General features: G+C 43.5%; 1 protein-coding gene across 4 annotated transcripts in view; it reads right to left on the reverse strand.

Moving 5' to 3' along the window:
* ARHGEF28 (Rho guanine nucleotide exchange factor 28) overlaps positions 1-19,111 on the reverse strand; it is a 123,244-nt gene that overhangs the window by 16,752 nt on the left and 87,381 nt on the right. For all 4 annotated transcript variants that reach the window (XM_063421467.1, XM_063421465.1, XM_063421468.1 and 1 more), the window contains 9 exons: positions 18,893-19,071; positions 18,136-18,230; positions 17,078-17,260; positions 13,613-13,744; positions 12,900-12,985; positions 9,421-9,459; positions 9,284-9,331; positions 6,645-7,124; positions 1,994-2,282 (listed from right to left, as the gene is read on the reverse strand). In XM_063421467.1, the coding sequence (XP_063277537.1) occupies positions 1,994-2,282; positions 6,645-7,124; positions 9,284-9,331; positions 9,421-9,459; positions 12,900-12,985; positions 13,613-13,744; positions 17,078-17,260; positions 18,136-18,230; positions 18,893-19,071 (1,531 nt within the window). The remainder of the gene's footprint in view (positions 1-1,993; positions 2,283-6,644; positions 7,125-9,283; positions 9,332-9,420; positions 9,460-12,899; positions 12,986-13,612; positions 13,745-17,077; positions 17,261-18,135; positions 18,231-18,892; positions 19,072-19,111) is intronic.

The raw sequence follows: 19,111 nt of genomic DNA on the forward strand, positions 1-19,111 counted from the left end.
TTCAGCACCCTTCTCATTCCCCAGCCCCTCCCTGTGCAGTGGTCCTGAGGCAAGACAGAAGCAAGTCTGAGTCGTTCAGACTCGTGCACTGCATGATCAGATCATGAAATCCTTGTCACCCCCTGAACAGCACATGCAGCCATGGGATGTGGTGTCACCTCTCTCTGTGGGGCAGGCTTCCAGCCCTGCCTGCTCCAGCAGTGCTTCACAGCACCCCCTGAACCACCAGAATGCTGCAAGGATTTGCTTCTCTCCTTTGCATGAGATGTCCTGTGGCACCACCCAGGCAGTAATTTGCATATTTGGCCCAGCACAGCTTGGTCAGAGGGATTTACACTGGCTCTTGGGCAGGCTCTGTAGCCAGGGCTTGTCCCCAAGAGTGCTGGCACTGTCCTGGTGCCCTGTTACCAGGGCAAGATGAGGACGTCTACACACTTTGACACATTGGCAACAGCTGAACACAAAGCTAGTCCGTTGTGTCTTGAGACACAAAAGCTCCACCAGCTTATCTTAGGATCAGTGCAATTAAACTGGTACCAGCCAGTTTAACAAAAAAGGTGCTCTCATGTGGGCTCAACAGAAAGTATCCTGGTTAGCTTCTATCTGTATGTTTGCCAGTGCAAGCTAAGCCACTTTTGAGAGATTTCAACCCTCATATGTGTTCCTTTTCAAATCTGCACTAGCTTAGCTAACCCATAACTAAAATGACCGCAGTCAAACTAGAATGAGTTTCACCAGGCTACTCATTTAGCCATTTTTAGAAATATTAATCTCTTTTACTGATCAGCTGGGTTTGCTGATTGTGGTGATGTGACCAGCATGCCCTACCTTTGATTATAACATGCTATTTGACAATCCACACACCAATGACTAGTAAGGCTGTACTGGATGTCTGTTTAATATATTATAAGGAGCACTAAGGAGCAAGTTCCTTAATCATGGATGTAAGACAATTCACCATTGTATCTGTCTATGTTTTCAACTCCTAATTCTGCTATCCACTGGTCTTTGCTGTGACTTGACCTGCATGAAGCTGGTGTGAGAAGTTATTCTGCACTGACAGCTGCAGAAAAATGGGAGCTTGGGCACTGCTGCAGCGTTGGCATGCCACATCTCCCAAATTTCACAACTGTGCAGAAAACCCCATCAGATTATTTAATCTGTTACACCAAAAGTGCACAGTTGGCCCCCAAGACATTTAGCTGTCGTGTTTTCACAACCTGCTCTACAGCTCACACTAATGAAAAAAGTTAGATCAAAATTAATGTTGTGCAACTTGAGAAATAAACCCCACACAGTTTGGAGTTTCTTGTAAGTTTTTAAGACCTTCAAGGAATTCTCAGTGCATGTAGTGCTCAGGCAGGCAGCCTCTTCCACTCATTTTGGTAGCCACAATCAGTAACTGCCATGCAGCCTACATATCTTTGGACAATAAAATGCAAGAATAAAGAAAGGGAATGCAGTAAGAGTTACTAATTTAACTTATTTCAAGGATTACATTAGTCCTTAGAAGTGACACAGTTGTCTGTCCACAGATCTTTCAAGATATTTTCATTCTTCAGTGAAGCAAGAAAAGGGTGCTTGAACACTGATTATCTTTCTAACACATTAAATCAAAGCTATTCTAAGCAGAGATCATCAAGTAATGCATATATGTTCTCAAACAATCAATAAAATGCACTTGAAAAAGAGTGATTTCTGCTCATAAAAAAAAAGGTTGAAAAGCAGTGGGAAAAGACTAAGAGAAAAACACATTCTGAGTACTATCATGCAGACAAAAAAAGGAGTTTTGTAGGGGATTTGGTAGATTTCTGTATTTCTGTTCTGCTTGTTTTCTCACCTATCATCAAAAATCTTGCAAAGAAGTATGCAATTGTTTTATCAAAATCTCTTGCTTCCACCACTATCAAGCTGTCTTTGTTCCTAGGACTGTTCAGCCAGAGAGGGGCCAAACTGCCTGTACCACTTCTTAATCAAATAAAGCATTCATTACCATTATCCTTGTTGCTTTTGCAGGAAAAAGACATCTGCTGGTAAGGACTAGTGGATTTCCACAGTGCACTAGTTAATGCTGGCTGACAAGAAGTGTCCATTTTGAGGTCCTGATTTTCACTAGTCTCTGCTACATCAGAATTTGAGATATTCATCCCATACACACCATCCTCATAAACGAGAGAAGAATCTGATCTGTTGATTCTGCTTAGGGACACACACACTACAGCTTCATTGAAGTAGAATGCATTTCCACCATGTAAGCTGTCCAACTGATTATGTCCCATTATCTGCAGAAGGGGAAAAAAACAACAAAAAACAAAACAGAGAATTGTATTTTCACCTTTGTCAAGTAACAGAACCAGACAATCACAGAGTATGCCAGGTTGGAAGGTACTCATAAGAGTCAGAGTCCAACTGCTGCTTCTCTATGTAAAAACAAAGTGTATGACTATGAGCATCATCCTGAAGAATCCTTATACCAAGATGTAGAAAATTATCTGCCAGACAGAATGGGAATTCATAGCAAACAGTCCTCTAATCTGCCAGAAGTTAACCTCACAACACATTCAATTTGATCTGCATTCAGGAACAAACAGCAATAACCTAGCAGATCTGGTCTCAGCTCACCTCAACAGAAGTAATAACTGCAAAGTAACAGATCAAAAAGGATCACTAACTGGGATGCACTGAGATCTGCTGACTACTTCCAGAGGATTGATATTTTGCCTCATGGCTCAAGGTATCACTTCCCATATGTAAATCTGTGTACTCTGCAATGTAAAAATAACCCTGTACCTCACATAGACAGGCAATCACAGAGAACAGGGCTGCAGCAGTCAAACTGGGGATGGCAAACAGCTTTAGCAAGCAAGCCATGGCTCCCAAAGGCAGAAAATGCAACTCCTGCAGACTCTTTGTCTGTAGGTGTTCATTAAGGCCAATCTCACCCCCCAAAAAAAACCAAAAACCAAAACAAAACCAAAAACAAAACAAGAACCAAAAAAAACCCCAAAAACCAAAAAAAAAAACCCACCAAACAAAAGCAGGAGTATTAGAGTGCATTGTTTGGTCACACAGAACTATCTAGGCTGAGTGTAACACAAAAACACTGGGATGGAAATACTAGCTGACTGACAATCACTCAACCTGTCCTGCTGCTACAAGGGGCATGGTAATGGAAACATGGGAGAAAGACAGTCCTAAGGTCTGGATGGATTCAAAGCCATGAAGTCTCCTTGAAAAAAAATACAAGTAGCCTTAGAAATTAAATTTTAGATTACAGAAATTACTGCTATCTGACACTCAGCATTTAATTGTTTTGCCTCTCTATGCAATCTTGATATCCCTGTATCAGACTATTATCCTTCAACTTCCCCTCCTCAAAAGATTACAGAAGTCACACCCATTAAAGCTGATGGGCAACTTCAGTTTTGGTTTTATCATCCGCTTCTCAAGCACTATCAAACAAGTCAGAACTGCAGCACATGCTATGCTAGTAAACAGTGTCTTTGTTGTTTGGGCTAGCAAGCAGATATGGGTAAGTCATGTTCACGTGGTGTTCACAAAGTCATGTTCACGTGGTGTTCACAGAAGCTGGGTGTAAAGGGGGAGGTCAGAGGCCAATCCTTTACCCCCTCACATAGGCACAATCTTAGATGCCAAATGGTCTCTGCCTGTTATGGATGAGTTGCCAAATGAAAAACTATGGAGGTGATGGCTTGAAGAAAGGCTCTGCAGATTTTCTTGTGAAAACCAAAACCTGAGAGGAAAAAAAAAATCTGTTTGGGTCAGTGAGCTTTCCACATGTGGAAAAGCCAGACAGAATGTGTTGATTTTCAGGCGCTTTAGAGAAAGAACAGTTATGGAAATCAAAACCACACCCATCAAGCAGGTATTAGAGATGAGGACAGGTGAGGCAGGTGAGCACCAAGAATCTGAGCTCAGAGACAGACTGCATCCTTCACCCTCAACAAAACTTAATTATTTTTAGTATTAAACACTTAAGCAGCTTTGGGGCTACCTTAAATTGCACGCACAAACAATAAGCATCTCCAAGGATTTCTACTGCCAGGGACTGAGCCACACATCAACCTCTTCCCCTGGTTGTTTCAGGGAAACATGAAAATGAAAGCAGGGCCTGATATGTGGGGTTCACAAGAGCCTGGTGTTTGTTACTCCTGGAGGTGCACCTTTTCCTCCCTGGAGACAGTGGTCCAGGAAAAAGAACAGCAACGAAAAACTTCACTGAGTTCTTTATATGCTTAAACATCACAATAATTTGATTTTCCTACAAGATGCAGAGACACAATGTATTTTACTAACACAGGAGCAAAGCAGAATAAAACACAGATTCTCATATTTATAATTTCTGTCTTCTCGATTTAATGAACACCTGCCAAAGTTCGCATTTTGCAGAGTATCCAGCTTAAAATCACAGAATGGTTGAGGTTGGGAAGGACCTCTAAAAGACATCTGGTCTAAACCCCTGCTTAAGCAGGGCCATATACAGACATTTGCCAAGGACCATGTCCAGGTGGCATTTGAATATCCCCAATGACGGAGACTCAACAACTACCCTGGGCAACCTCTGCCAGGGCTCCATCACCCTCACAAGAAAAAAGTTTCCTGATGTTCAAAACAAATCTTCTGTGTTTCCGTTTGTGCCCATTGCCTCTGGTTCTGTCACTGGGTGCCACTGGAAAGAACTTGGCTCCTTTAGAGTATTGGGCTCCATCTCATTTAGGTATTTTTATACATTAAAAGGAACCCCCATTAATAAGAACCATTTCTGCTCCAGGTGAACAGTCTCTCTCTTTCCTTACTGGAGAGATGTATTTACAGCCTCTCAAACAGGCACCTCACCAGACATTCATCCTCCTGTCTCTACCTCCTCTCCACCCCACAGCTCTGTGCCTTTTTGTACTGGGGGAGCCAGACTGCAGGTGTGTCCAGAGCAGAGAGGAAGGATGCCCTCATTTGGCACTCTCACTGCCAGGCACTCAGGTTTGAACTCCCACACTTCCTCTAAAACACCAAACCTCTACCAAAAAGGCAGCTCTCCATCTTCTACTTAATACTGTTCCTGAGAGGATCTTTTAATTGCTACTGGGAGCATGAGCCCTGTGTTCTACCTGTACAAAACCAGGAAGGGGAACACAACAGAACTGCCAGAACAGAGCTTAAGGACCAAATTCTCCCACTTTCCTACTTGCTCTGTAGGAGCCATGCTACTGCTAGCAAAACCCTGCCCAGTGCAGCCCTGGAGAGTGTGTGCCACCTTCCCAGCAGGGCACGCTGTTTGCTCAAGTTCTATACCAGAATTCCAGGTCCTTTTCACAGAATCATAAAGGCTGGAAAAGCTCTCCAAAAATCATTGAGTTCAACCTTTGATCCAACATACCACCACCACGTCAACTAAATCATACCACTAACCACCATGTCCAGTGGCTTTTTGAACACTTCCAGGGATGGTGACTCCACCATCTCCATAGGCAGCCTGTTTTAATGCCTGACCATCCTTTCAGCAAAGAAATTCTTTCCAAGGTCCAAACCAAACCTTCCCTGTCACAGCTTGAGGCCATTTCTTCTTGTCCTCTCAGTAGCTGCCTGGGAAAAGAGGCTGACTCCCATCTTGCTACAACCTCTTTTCAGGTAGCCGTAGAGCTGATTTCTAGTTGGTGATGCTCAGCATCTACCCATGTGTCTTGGGTTATGTAACCAAAAAAAATGTGTATGCTATTTCATCTGTTAAAAGCTGTTGGGGAGATGTTTTTTCTTTACCTCTTGTAACTCCAGTGGAGAGGAGGGTGGATGCCTTTTGATAACAGCCCAGCTGTTAAATCAGGTGGGGCAGGGTTTGTGATCTCTGTCCCCACTGCCCACCCTCGGGGATATCTTCTGTTCATGGGCCATTGAGGCTCACCAGTGACTGACACATTCCATCATCCACTGGGAGATGCTCCACCCAGTGGGGAGGAGCCAACCATTCCCTATCCAAATAAAAACTGAGCTGTAGGAACACCAGGACAGCCTGTTTTCTACTGGATTCCCAGAGGAAGACAAGACCCATCTCACCACCACTGGACCCCTTCTACAGGATCATCTCTACTCCAACAGAACCACATCTTTTTCACCAGGAGGATTTATTTGGACTGCTTCCAACACTCTGAACAGGGTCCCATATTCTGATTCTGTCAGGGTTTCTAGGGGTTTTTTGTTAGTTTGTTTGTCTGTTTGTTTGTTTTCATACTACTACATTTGTATTTTTAATATTTCTAGTAAAGAGCTGTTATTCTATCTCCCAAAACTTCGCCTGAACTGAACTGAACCCCTTAACTGCAAAATTACAATAATCTGGAGGGAGGGGAGTTTACATTCTCCATTCCAAGGGAAACCCCAGTTTTCCCTGGCAGACACCTGTCTTCTCAAACCAAGACACCATGCATGGGGTTCCTCCTTCCCAGGGCCAGGACTTTGCACGTTTCCTGATTAAACTTCATGAGATTCAAAGAAAACGCTTGCATATGCCTGAATCTCAGCTTCCCACACGCTCACTCACTACCCACAGAACCCAGACATCCTGGTCTATTTGTCAAGGCAGGTCTCTAGGAGTGCAATCAGGGACATAATTACAACGGGGAAACACAAACCTCGTAGCCCCCTGTGCGCGAAACCAGGCTGTTCTGCTGACCGTGCTTCCAGTGCCACACCAGCTTCTTCTGCATTTTCACACTGTCTCTTTCTCTCTCCACCATCTCCTGGCCCTCCTGGAGCCTCTCCAGGCTGTGCTGGTACTCCTGCAGCTGCAGGGCCAGCCGCTGCCGGCCCTGCTCCAGCAGCTCCTCCTGGCTCTCGCAGTCGCGCTCGCGCCGCCCCAGCTGGCACGCCCTGTCCTCCTGCTCCCGCTGCCGCTGCTCGCACTCCCGCAGCCACCGCTGCTGCTCCTGCTGGAACTGCTGCTTCAGCTTGTCTATGCTGGCCAGTTCCACCCTTTGCTTCTCCAGATTCCGGTGTTTCTCCTGCTCCAGGACGAGGTTTAGGCGGGAGCCCAGGCTCCGAGCGGTCTTCTCGTTCTCCTGCAGCAGTAACTTGTGGAGCTCTTTGTGGCTGTCCTGGATAGCCAGTGCTGCCTAGACACCACAACGAAATGAGAAAATGTTTAAGCACCAGCATGGATCCATTTCTGTCTTTTTACATGTAGCAGTGCATTTCCACACCCAGGCAGGTGTTTCTGTATAAGGGAAAGAGTTTCAGCTTACCTTGGAACATGTAAGGAAGTTAAAATAGAATTTTCTATGGCCTTCGCATTGTAACTGGCTCAGTGCCAGCACAGAGACAGTGATTGGACTTTAGACCTGTACCTCAAAGGCTTTGCCAATATTGGGAAAGGTGCCAAATAGCTCACCTAAACAATCAAGTACTAAAGGGACAGCACAAAGGTGCTCAAGAGGCATTTTCGGGATGCTGTAGCAGGTAGATGGACTTTGCTCCTTATACTGTGCACGGCTTTGTTACTTGTTTTTGTATTATTTTCTTTTATTAAAACCTTTTTGCTTTTTCAAGATGTACTCAATCATGCCATCTCGTTATTCATTAAGCCATTTCTCTGCTAGGCTGGACCCTCAGAGGTATTTGGAACTCCAATAACTACATAAAAATGCTTCAACATTTTTTGGGAGGTTATTTTTCAAGCAAATAGAGAAAATTCTGTGATGACGCCTTCACATGGAGGCATTTCTAAAATAAAACTCATAGCTTCGGGCTTACACTTAATATTACAGCTCTAACATGCTTATGGTTAGAGCTGTGCATATGCACTTCAATTACAGCTGGGTCCTGTTCTGTCAGAGGATGTAAAGACACAGGAAAAAAATGGTATTTCACGGTTTAAGAGGGCAGTAAGGCATTGGGAATGCTATGCTCACCCAAGTATTCCTAACACAGCTGTGACTTACCCACGTAAAACTGTATTGTTTCCAGCAGAGTTCACTCTGGCTTGATGGCTCTCCTTGCTAAGACACAACCTTGCAGTCCAGCTAACTTCGGCCCTACAATTTAACTTCAACCTTAACCCTAAGCATAAACCTGCAGCACGGTAGTTTCAGGTTGGATGTTCCTGTTTTACAGCTGAGAGCTCCAAATTCTGTCCTTCACAAGAATGTTGTGACATTGTTTGCACTAAAGGTTGTGACATCCTCCAATAAGGCAAAAAAACCAAAACAGCTGGGATTAAGAAGAAAGAAAAGCAGGTGCTGAGGCACTTATTGCACTGCCTGTGTTCAAGAGCTGACATGGGAAGCTATTTCAGCAGACATTCCCAGAGGATTCATGAAGCCTCACTGCCCTGTGCTGTCCACCCCAGAAAGTTTTTAACTTCATGCAATGTGCCACCTGCACTTTCCTTGGCTCTTCCTCCAATACTGGGTCAGTTCCAGTGATTTGTAAAGAGCACAAGAGCCTCTGCTCTTTTCTCAGCACCTGCCTGCCCATTCATGGTCTGAGGAACCAAGGCACAGTCCTAAACCTTACTTTACTGTCCCTATTTCCTTTTCAATTACTGAAAAAAATTTACCTGAATTACAGGATTCTTATTTTGCTTTTACATTGCTTCAATATGCTTAACACTTTACTTCTAAGCCCAATGTTTCCAGGATTATTATGAAATACACTAAGGTCAACAGGGTCTAAAAATTAAGTATATTCAAATGAAATATTTAAAAATAGAATATGAAACTGCAGCTAAATAAGAAGAAGTAAGTTAAGACATTCAAACTTAGCATAAAAGAGGCAAATTCTTCATACTAAGACCCTATAGAATATACAAAGCAAGTGATGTTTAAGCATCTAAAATGCTGAGTTTGCTATCCTGAGCTACCTGGCGAAGTTACTGCTTACTGCTAGCCAGGAGAACAGTCTAATCAAAATACAATTTCTTTTCCAAACTTTTAACTATAATTTCAGAAATCTGTATGTGGAATGACAGTTCAAGTGGAGCTTCAAGTGGATCATTTTTACTTTCCTGCTAAATTTTTGAACAGTACAGACATCCTCTTTTGGGAGGAGGGACTGACCTCTAAGCAGGTTAGTATTATTCAGTTCTTAAAAGAAACCTAGCACTGATGTAGAATAAAACTGTAGAATAAAACTATATTCTGTGACAACTTATGCAACAGTCAGTAGAGATCAGTACCAATTAACATAATATCCAAAAGCAGGACAACATGAACACAAATCTTTAAAGTAAATTATTAGGACAAATTAATTACAAAGTTAGTAGTGGAGTAGTCACCTGCATGCTGTATAAGAGACGGGTTAAGTTCTGGATTGCTTGTACAATCTAGAAAATAAAAGAGAAGGATTTTCAAAGGTTTGGCCACTGTTAACAAAATAGTTACTATGTTCTGTCTGAGGTTTAAATCTACTCACCTCTGTCCCTGTAGATCCTGAAAAATTGGTATTTCCTCCCTAAAAGAAACACATGTAGCTTTAAAAAGTTGTTTTAAATCTTGAAATTGTATCATCTAGATAATTTTTTTGAAACAAGTGAGGACATATGGCTACGAAATGTGTACTCAGTCAACTCTTTCTGTGGGTATATGAAAAAAGACAGAAGCAACAACCTATAAAGACTAATAATTCATCAATAATGGAGTTTCCATGGAAATTCCTAGAGATTCTGAACACAACTGTACAAATAAAACTATTTCATCCACAATTTTAATTCCTTGTGATTAATGCTACACAAAAAAGACATTTCAATTCATTCTTTGTTTGCCTGACAATTTTGAAACACAGTAACCTCTGTATATACAGCACAGTGGGTTTAGATTACTTGCAGTAGGATGAAACAGCGTAAGGCTCTTCAAAAAGAGAGATTATAAGGTACTAAGAAACCAGCAAGAAATCATGTCAGTGGATCTGAAAAAAGAGCTTTAAGTGCCCTGTGAGATGCTGTGCCCAGTACACCCTACAAAAGGCACCAGCAGGGTCACCACTGTCCTCTGCAGCAAGGAACAGCCACTTCACACTTTCCATCCTGCTCCCTTTTCCTAAGAAGCTCTCTAAATTTATGGGGTGAAGCTACCCATAATCCCTTATAATCCCTTCAGCATGAAAAACAGCTCCTCTGGGAAAGGTAAGGTGAAATGGTGGGGACTGTTTCAAACACAATCCCTTCAATCCCTTCTGAGACTATGCTGAAAAGACTTCCTGTATGATTTTTCTCTTTTTTTTTTTTTAAGAAGCAGAGGAGAGTTTGGGGAATATTTGTTTTCTCTCTGATTCTCTTAAGTTCTCTACTGGGTCTCATTTTCCACCACAGAGAGCAAAGCATCTGCTATATTTAGATGCAATAACTGAAAATGAAAATGAGAAAGCCCAGCCCCCTGAACACAACCCCAAGCAGACACCCATGGGGCAAAGGGAGGACCAGCTGCATCATTTCCTCCACTACTCCTTCTCTCATTATCTCTCTGCAGTATTTCCTTCCATTCCCCCTCCACCTCTTCACCTCCTCCTCCTCCTCACTGCATCCACAAGCCACAGGAAAGCTCAGCTCTGCTGGGAAAGCAGAGGATTTTGCAGGGATGTCTTGTGCAGCACAAGGATGGACTCAAGAAAAGCTCTGCTTTTCCATGGCTGTATGGATGGTGAGCAGAGGGCAAGGAGGCAGCACAGGGCAAGAGAGAGAGAGAAGGAAGGCAATGCTGGAAGGGTGAGGAAGAGTGTACCAAGGAGAGCCTGCACACTGAACAAGAGCAGGGTTTCTTTCAGGGTTTTAAGCCCTTTTTAATTTGAAAACAGATGTGCACAGGGGGTTTATCTGGCATAGGCCTGGCCAAGGAGTTCCTACTGGCCAGTCCCAGTGCCCAAAGTCCTCCCACTGCAGCACCACTTGAGCACTAAGAAATGAGGCAGGTTTAGCTGAGCTGGCACATGCCCTGCAGGTCCAGCTAGGAGTGAGGCAGTAATTGCAGGTGAAGCCGTGCTGGAAGCCACCAACACCTCTCTGCCACTGCTCCTGACCACCTTCAGAGAGATGAGGATGGTCAGATTCCCAGGGCAGGCTGCACTGTGCTGTGGACAATGCCTGCAGAGATATCCTCACAAGGCAGGGGCAGGGGAGACAAGATGGGGATCACCTCTCACAGCTGCCCACTGGAGACCCCTCATGCTGCAGGGACAAGGCTCTTCTTTCCAGTATCTAGTCAGCATCCAACCTCCAGGCTGGGAGCTCTTGCCCCCCTGTCCAGCTCCTGTTTCCCCAAGAGAGCTGGGCTGAGTCCAGAGCTGGCACCCACAACCCTGGGACAGCACACCCACCTCCCTGGAAAGCCCTTGCCTTGCCTCTTTTCTTTGCTCATTCTGCCACCTCCTGGTAAGTCTGATTCTGACATGGTATCAGAGAGTGTGATCTATGCCTTGCACAAATAGCAAGGCCATAAATAATAAGGTAATGCCTCAGGGTGGAAGATTTGGGTGCAGGTCCCTCCAGCTTTATGAGTAGGCATAGCTTCAGAGTTAGAGGAGGTTGCTGAAGGCCTTCTCCACTCCAGGAATCCTCCAAATCCACTCTTCCAAATCCAGAAAATCTCCAAGAGTAGAGACTCCCACAACCTCTTTGGACCTCTTTGCTCATCCTTGCACTGAATTTTTTCCTTGTATACACTCAGAATTTCCCTTGCTGCAGCTTGTTATCTTGAACACTCATCCTTTTGCTGTGCACCTCTGAGAAAAGCCTGGCTCTACCTTCTCTATAACCCCATTGGCAAAGTTTTCATGTGGAGCTACTTCATGTGGGCTACATCTGAGCTCCTCTACCCTCTCTAGGTTCTATTTCTCTTCGTCTAGATTCTCTGCTCCCTCATTTAGACTTTTGTTTTCAAACAATTTTTTCCACTCACATTCTTCCTCCTGCCCCCTTCTACCAGCAATCTGGATAAGTAAGATGATCTAGAGCTAAGCATAAGGTGAGGTTATTAGCAAGAGTATTCCCAATATAGAAAACAAACAAGAAAACACACGGTTTCAGGCACACAAGCCCTTTTTCAGACCTGATGCAAACACAGCATGTTAATGCTGAACTTTCCAGCAAAGTTTTCTTTCCATTTCAAGTTCTGTATGTTCTTATATATCTCTATTCTTATCTTATATTCTTGTCTCTCCCCTTTGTTCCTTTTGTGATTCTTATTCTCCACCTAAAAACTACACTATTACTGTTCACTTTATTTCCACACAGTAATTCACATTGCTTACTCCAACACTGTGCTCCAACACTGCTACATAAAATTTGTCATTCCTAGTTTTCTCCAGAACTGACATTTGGTTCTGCTTTTCTCCCTAGATTTGCTTATCAGGTATAGGACTCTGCAAAATGGGCACTTTCTCTTCTGTTCTAGTTGCTCCATTTTGTTTTAATTTTTAATTTTTTTTTTAAATAGTGAAGCAAGCTGGTGTAAAAACATCCATCCTATCCTAAGTGCTTGTTCTCACAACAAAGTTCCTCCTGTACACAAGTTTTCCTTGCATTACCTGAGGACTCTGTTACTGCAGGAGACTCCCACCATCCTGTGAGCAGGAGGAGGGGGTAGAGGGAATGCTACTGCCAGCTCCATAGGTGTGCATCTATTGAATGCAGAGACCCAGGCTTGTAAGCAGCCCACAGAAGTGGTTTGAAAACACTGCCTGTTATTACAACTCACTGATCTCAAGCCTTGCAGGAAAATCATTTTGTTTATGGATTGTTTACGACTGCTTTTTAAAATTTTGTTATTAATTGCAGAGATCTCTATTAGACTGAATTATCTAGGTCTGAGTGAAATTCCCCATAAAAATCTGGATGGCACGTACAGGCACAGTGCCCAGACTGCTGTGTGCAATGCAGGAAGAAGAACTGGTTACAATACCTTATCCTCGAGATCAGCACCTGCCATTTCCTTTTCAACACTGAGATTGATCTCTGGTGATTCTTCAATTTCTTTTCTTTCTGCATCTAACAAATAAAGCCCCAAGAAAATGCAAAAGAAAGATGTCAAAGCATATCCTGACTAGAAAAATAAAGAGCATGCTTTTTTACTTCTACTCAGGATGATGAGAAAGTGATTTTTTTACTTTGTAGTTACACAATGGATCCTAGGCTGGGGAAAAACAAATTTTCAAGCCAGGATGGTACATGTGCAGAATCTAGTTTGTCTACCTCATAAAACAGCACTATTACATTTATGAAAGGTTGGAGATAAGTGTAACTGTAACACTAAAAGTGCTGTGTACCAATGTTTTTCACACAACTTTATTCGCAATTTTGTTTTGAGAAATTAATGCTACCCTTTGCAGCTGAAATTTTTGGAATGTCAATCCTGGTTTTCAAACCTCCTGACAAGAAGGAAAATGGTCTGTATTGCAATATAGACTTGATGCAGAGCTGAACAACAATGACAAGAAAATGTACTTTCAATGAAGTTATGTAACAATTTACACTACCTAAGCATTTGCCCAAAGACAGCTTTTATTACATTATTTTCTATTGGTTCTGTACTACACCATGGAGGCTTTCCAAAAAAAGATTCAGTATCAATAATTGTAGCACTCTGAAGATGTAAAAGCATCAAATTTTACTCACCGCCTGGAACAGATTCCAATATTTCATTGGCAGTGAACCTCTGCTTCACACTTAATTCCTCAGTACTTTCCTCTGGTGATGTGTCTGTCTCACTCACTTGTGATGATGTCACAGCAACATGGAGACTTTCAACTAAAGAGGAAAACATGCAGGATTACAGAGGGCCCTTGAATTGTTCCTTAGTGCATGAATCAATGACATAGAATTGATTGACCACGGAATAATTTAGCTTGTGAGGGACTTTCAGAGGTCACCTAGTCCTATACTTCACTCAAACCTGATCTATCTAAATTGTGTTGCACACACAAGCCTTTAACACCTCCAAAGATGGAAACTTCAAAGCCTCCCTGAGAAAACTGTTCTGCTTTTTTAACACTCTCATGGCATTTTATAGTTATCTGGAATTGCCTGTGTTTCACCACAGGGCTACTGTCTCTTGTCCATGTGTTCTTTCATCGTCATGTGCCTCTCAAAAAATCTGGCCTCTCTATAGCCTCCCATTAAGCTGCTGTGGACAGTAATGAGATCCCACCAAGCCAGCTACCTCAGCTTCTCTTCAGACATCGTGTCCTCCAGCCCTCTACTCATCCTGGTGTTTTTCACTGGATTTACTCCTCTTTGTCAATGTCTCTTGTCCAGGGGAAACGCAGCATTTGTCATGAGAGTCCAGATAGGACTTACCAGGGTTAAAAGTAGAAGAATAATCACTTCCCTCAACTCGCTGTCAACTCTCCTCCTACTGCAGCAGCCCAGGAATCAGCTGCCCATCTTTGCCACAAGGGCAGCTGCTGCCTCATGGCCAACCTGCTGTCACGTAGGACTCCCAAGTCCACTTCCACAGACGCATTTTCTACCTAATCAGTGTCCAGCCTATACCAACACATGGAGTTACATCCCCTGAGATGCAGGACTTTGCATTTGTCTTTCTCAAATGTCTGGGTGCTCCTCTTAGCCCATTTTCCCAGTCTGTAGAGGTCCGAGTGCTCCACCTCATTCGATGACAGTCATAATCTTGCCAAGAGTGTACTCAATCCCGAGGTTAACTGCATTAATAAATGTGTTGGTTTTAGGATGCACCCCTAAGAGATTCCCCTAATAAAAATCACACCAACTGGACATCAAATGGCTGATCCCTCCAGCCCAGCAGGCCAGCCTGTCTTCCACCCAGTTAAGCAGTTTACATCAATTCAGATGTAAGGACACCACAGCCAGTGCAGTATTGAAGGTCTGGGAGATGTCAAGGTAACCAACATGTGCTACTCTCTCACCATGAAACCAGTCAGGTTAATCAGACACAACTTGCCCTAATTAATCTGTGACAGCTGTTCTGAATCCTCCTCCTGCCTCTCAGGTTCTTGGAAATGCCTTCCAGGAGGATTATCTCAGAGATGCTGGTGAGACTGACTCTCAGTTTTTTAGTTCTCTGTGTATTCCCTCTTGGAGTGTGAGGTTTGCTTTCTTCAAATCATCAGGAACCTCTTCTGATCACCGTGACTTTCAAAGTTGACAGAAAACAGCCCCACAGTGACACTGGTGAGCTTGCTGGCAGCCTTGGATTTATCCCATCCCATCTCACAGATCTGTGTATATGTAATTTGCTTAAGCACTATGTAATTCTGTCCTTCTCTATGATGAGCAACGCTTTATTCCCATAAAGTCTACTGCTAGCTCAGGGACTCAGTATTTCCATTCTGGAAAATAATCCCCACAAATTGTCTACAATGTAAACAACTGTAAGCTCCCACAGAGTGTTGTAGAGTCTTGAAATCAGAGACATCATCAACATCAATAACAGCATAAGAGAAAGTGAAAAATAAAGAAGTGGGCAGAATAAGGTGTATAGTAAGTATAGGCTACCATTTAAAGTATTTTGTTTCACCAGTGACATACAGTACCCTACACAATTTTAATCAATTTTACCAATAAAATGGTCTTTGATTTTATAATGATGATGAAGACCAAGCCCCACTGCCTTATAGGTTCAAATGTTGTTAGTAGCACACAGTTCTCAATTTAGGTGATACTAAAGTCAGGACTCAGTTTACCAGGGCTCTTTTCCACTGAGTGAAGGAGAAGTTTAGTTGAAGTTCCAGCTAGGCAAGGTATCTACAAATTCCCTTCCTTCCTTTGTAGGACAGCACTGTAGATGGTGCAATGTCTTGGGTTGCAATGTAACCAAAAGTATTCTGTTACCATTTGTTGAAACTGGTCGGGAAGGTGGTTTTTTTTTCTTCTATAACTCATAACTCCAGGGGGAGGGGGTGGGTGTCTTCTGTTAATGGCCCAGCTGTTAAAACCAGCTGGGGCAGTGATCTTTATCTCCTCCACTCCCCATCCTCCCTCCAGGGGATCTCTGCTGTTCATGGGCCATCGAGGCTGCAGGGCTGCAGGGCTGATACAATTCCATCATCCATTGGGAGATGCTCCACCCAGGGGGAGGAGCCCAGCATTCCCACCTGGATAAAACCTGAGATTCAGAGCAACAGGACAGCCTGTGTGCACTGCATTCCCAGAGGAAGACCAGGCCCATCTCACCACCACTGGACCCTTCCACAGGGAAACTACACTCTTCATCAGGATCATCTCTGCTCCAACAGAACCACATCTGTCATTCCAGGAAGACTTATTTGGACTGCTACCAACACCCCAACCAACAGGGTGTTAGGCTGTATTCCGACTCTGTCAATGTTTTTTGTTGTTGTTGTTTGTTTACTTTTATTTTTGGTGGGTTTTGTTTGTTTGTTTGTTTGGTTGGTTTTTGGGGTTTTTTTGGGTTGGTTTTTTTTTTAGTACTACATTTTTATTTTTAATATTTCTAGTAAAGCGCTGTTATTCCCATTCCCATATCTTTGCCTGAGAGCCCCTTAATTTCAAAATTATAATAATTCCGAGGGAGGGGGTTTACATTCTCCATTCCAAGGGAAGCTCCCACTTTCCCTGGCAGACACCTGTCTTCCTAAACCAAGACATGCAGCCACCTGCAAACTCCCTGTTAAGATAGCAGGCAGAAAAACCAGGCCTCCTGCAGTAGTTTTGACTGGTGTTTCTTGACAGAAATTTGATTTACTCTGTGCGTGATCAGGCAGGATTCTGATCTGATGTCAAAATCAGGCAAGGTAGGTGAAGGTCGGGTGCAAAATAATACTGCAACCCCTGCTGTACTTCATGAAGCTGTGCTGTAAGGATATCTAACAACCTAACACCATGCCCCTACCAGCTTATCTTTGATGCTATGCCCTAAACATATCCATTATTTTGCAGTCTGGCAGGTACCATCCCCTGTATCTGACAAAAATAATCATGACAGGTTTTTTCTTCCGTGTCCTTTGGCAATTTTTGACACTGCCACTTCCTGAGACTTGACAGAATTGCAGCACAAGGCAACTCAGCTGCACTTGGTTACCTTAAGATACCTGCCCACGTGAGGAGCCACCAATGCCATGCAATCTTCCCATGCAAACTCACCTTCTCTGAGTGCTGCTGCCAGCAGTGGAGCAGCCTGTGGGGTTTCTCCAGAGTCAGGCTTGATAAGCAGGTGAGGTTCTACGTGGACATCATCAAACCCACACAAATCTCCCAGTTCTGCGTAGATACGCAGCTTCCCTTCTAAATAACTGCAGATTTGCTGGTCCTGGTTACTCAGTGATTCTGCCAACCAAAATTGAACAGTGCAAAATTGAAAACTGTATTGAAAATTGAATTTTTATCCTGCAGGGAAAGCATGCTCCCCATTCACCTTTCTAATATTTACGCCATGTAGAAAGTGCTAATTCAAGTTAAGCTTCTTTTAAGTACCCAGGACCCAAATTCATCCAGTTTCATCCCATAGTCTGTCCAAATGAAAGCCAGACACCCTGGCAGAGTCTACACCAAAGCCCTACCCTGATGAGATGGCTTTGGCTGCCCTCCCTGGCCCTCATTGCTCCTGTTGCACTCACAACAGGTCAGTTCTACCTCCTGGAAAAGCACTTGGCTCATGTGTGCTAATAATTCGGGGCCTCAACATCAAAGAACACCTACTTTCAGCAGAGGATGCCCTTCCCTGTGGCTCTCAATAGGACAGACATTGTTGCAATTTCTCTCCTCACAGCAGTATAAAGAGGTGAGAGTTAGGTGTAGGGGCACCAAGGAAGTAGAATTTATCCTCATTAGCTATATTTGTAGATAAAAAATATTAGCAGCAAAGGACAAAGTGCCATGAACAAGCACAAAACCAAAACTTTGAAGATTCAAGGTATTTTCACAATTTCAGAACTACCTGGTCCTGATGCTTGTTTTGGAAACATGTATTTTTATCTTTCTTTTTCAGTTATAGTAATGAAGCAAAAACATTGAAGTGTTTGGAAAAAACATGCTTCTCTTTCACTAGGCTCACATTATACCATCAGGCCACCCCATCTGTCTCTGCTGTGACTCTGCCTGTTGAGCCACCTTGAACACACCAGACAGTGTGGGTGCATCACTAATCCACCCTGAGTTCTGAGGGTGTTGGAGCTCTCAGAGCAACAGGAAAAATACCACACCTTGATATTTCTGAATTCTGTATGCCTTAGCCTCAGCAATACGTCTGTCCTCATCAGATTCACTCATTTTTACCTCTTCTTCTTCCTCTGGGCAACTTCAAAGATAAGAGACAAAGGTGGATAAAACAAAGTTGCACATCATCTGTACATCTTCAATACAATGTTGTGTTCACAATAAACAGAACACAACACCAGCAGCTTTTGCAACAATCCAGAAGCATGCCATTTGTCTGCCTCATTAAGAAGCAGTAAGTGAACATCAGGCAGACCAAAGGATTCCTTTTTCCTCTGGCAGGGCTGCAGTGCACAGCAAGAGAGGGGCTGGGGCACACACACAGATCTGCTGTTCCAAGCACAAGGGCCCATCAGAAGCAATATTTTCCCACCATTCTTAACGAGCTGATGCCAAGATAATAGGCATGATCTGTGATTTCCTCAAAATGGTTGTATGGACACCTGCAGGGCTCTGGAAGGCAGCCAGTGCCAAAGGCAGAGGTGAGGGAAGACTGGCACAATGGCTGGTAAGGATATCTAAGGAGGAACAGAAAGGGCCTGCTGATTCAGTGGGAAACCAGGAGGAATATGGGAAGTGTGGCAGGAGAGATGAGGTTTTGGCACATTGAGCTCAGAGGAAAACCCAAATTCACAGATGGACCCAGTGCAATGCAGAGCAAAGAACATGCTACCATGAATATCCAACAAAACCCCCACCAGTGTTGGACTACCAGTTTGGAAAACCAAACCCCTTTTTCCCTACCTTTCCACTGCCTCTTGAATATGCCTCATCCAGTTGTTTCGTTCCTCTTTGGAGCTGGTGTGGATCTCATACATCTCAGGCCCTGCAGATGAAGCACTGATGAGAAACATCCCCCTTTCTTCGTTGGCCACTTCTCTTACTATGAGCTTCTGAAGGGAGATAACTGAAGGCTTCTGGTCCTGGAGGAAACAATCAAAGCACACACATGGTAAATTACCT

Source organism: Prinia subflava, chromosome Z (genome assembly GCF_021018805.1).
Source record: "Prinia subflava isolate CZ2003 ecotype Zambia chromosome Z, Cam_Psub_1.2, whole genome shotgun sequence".
Classification (NCBI taxonomy): domain Eukaryota; kingdom Metazoa; phylum Chordata; class Aves; order Passeriformes; family Cisticolidae; genus Prinia; species Prinia subflava.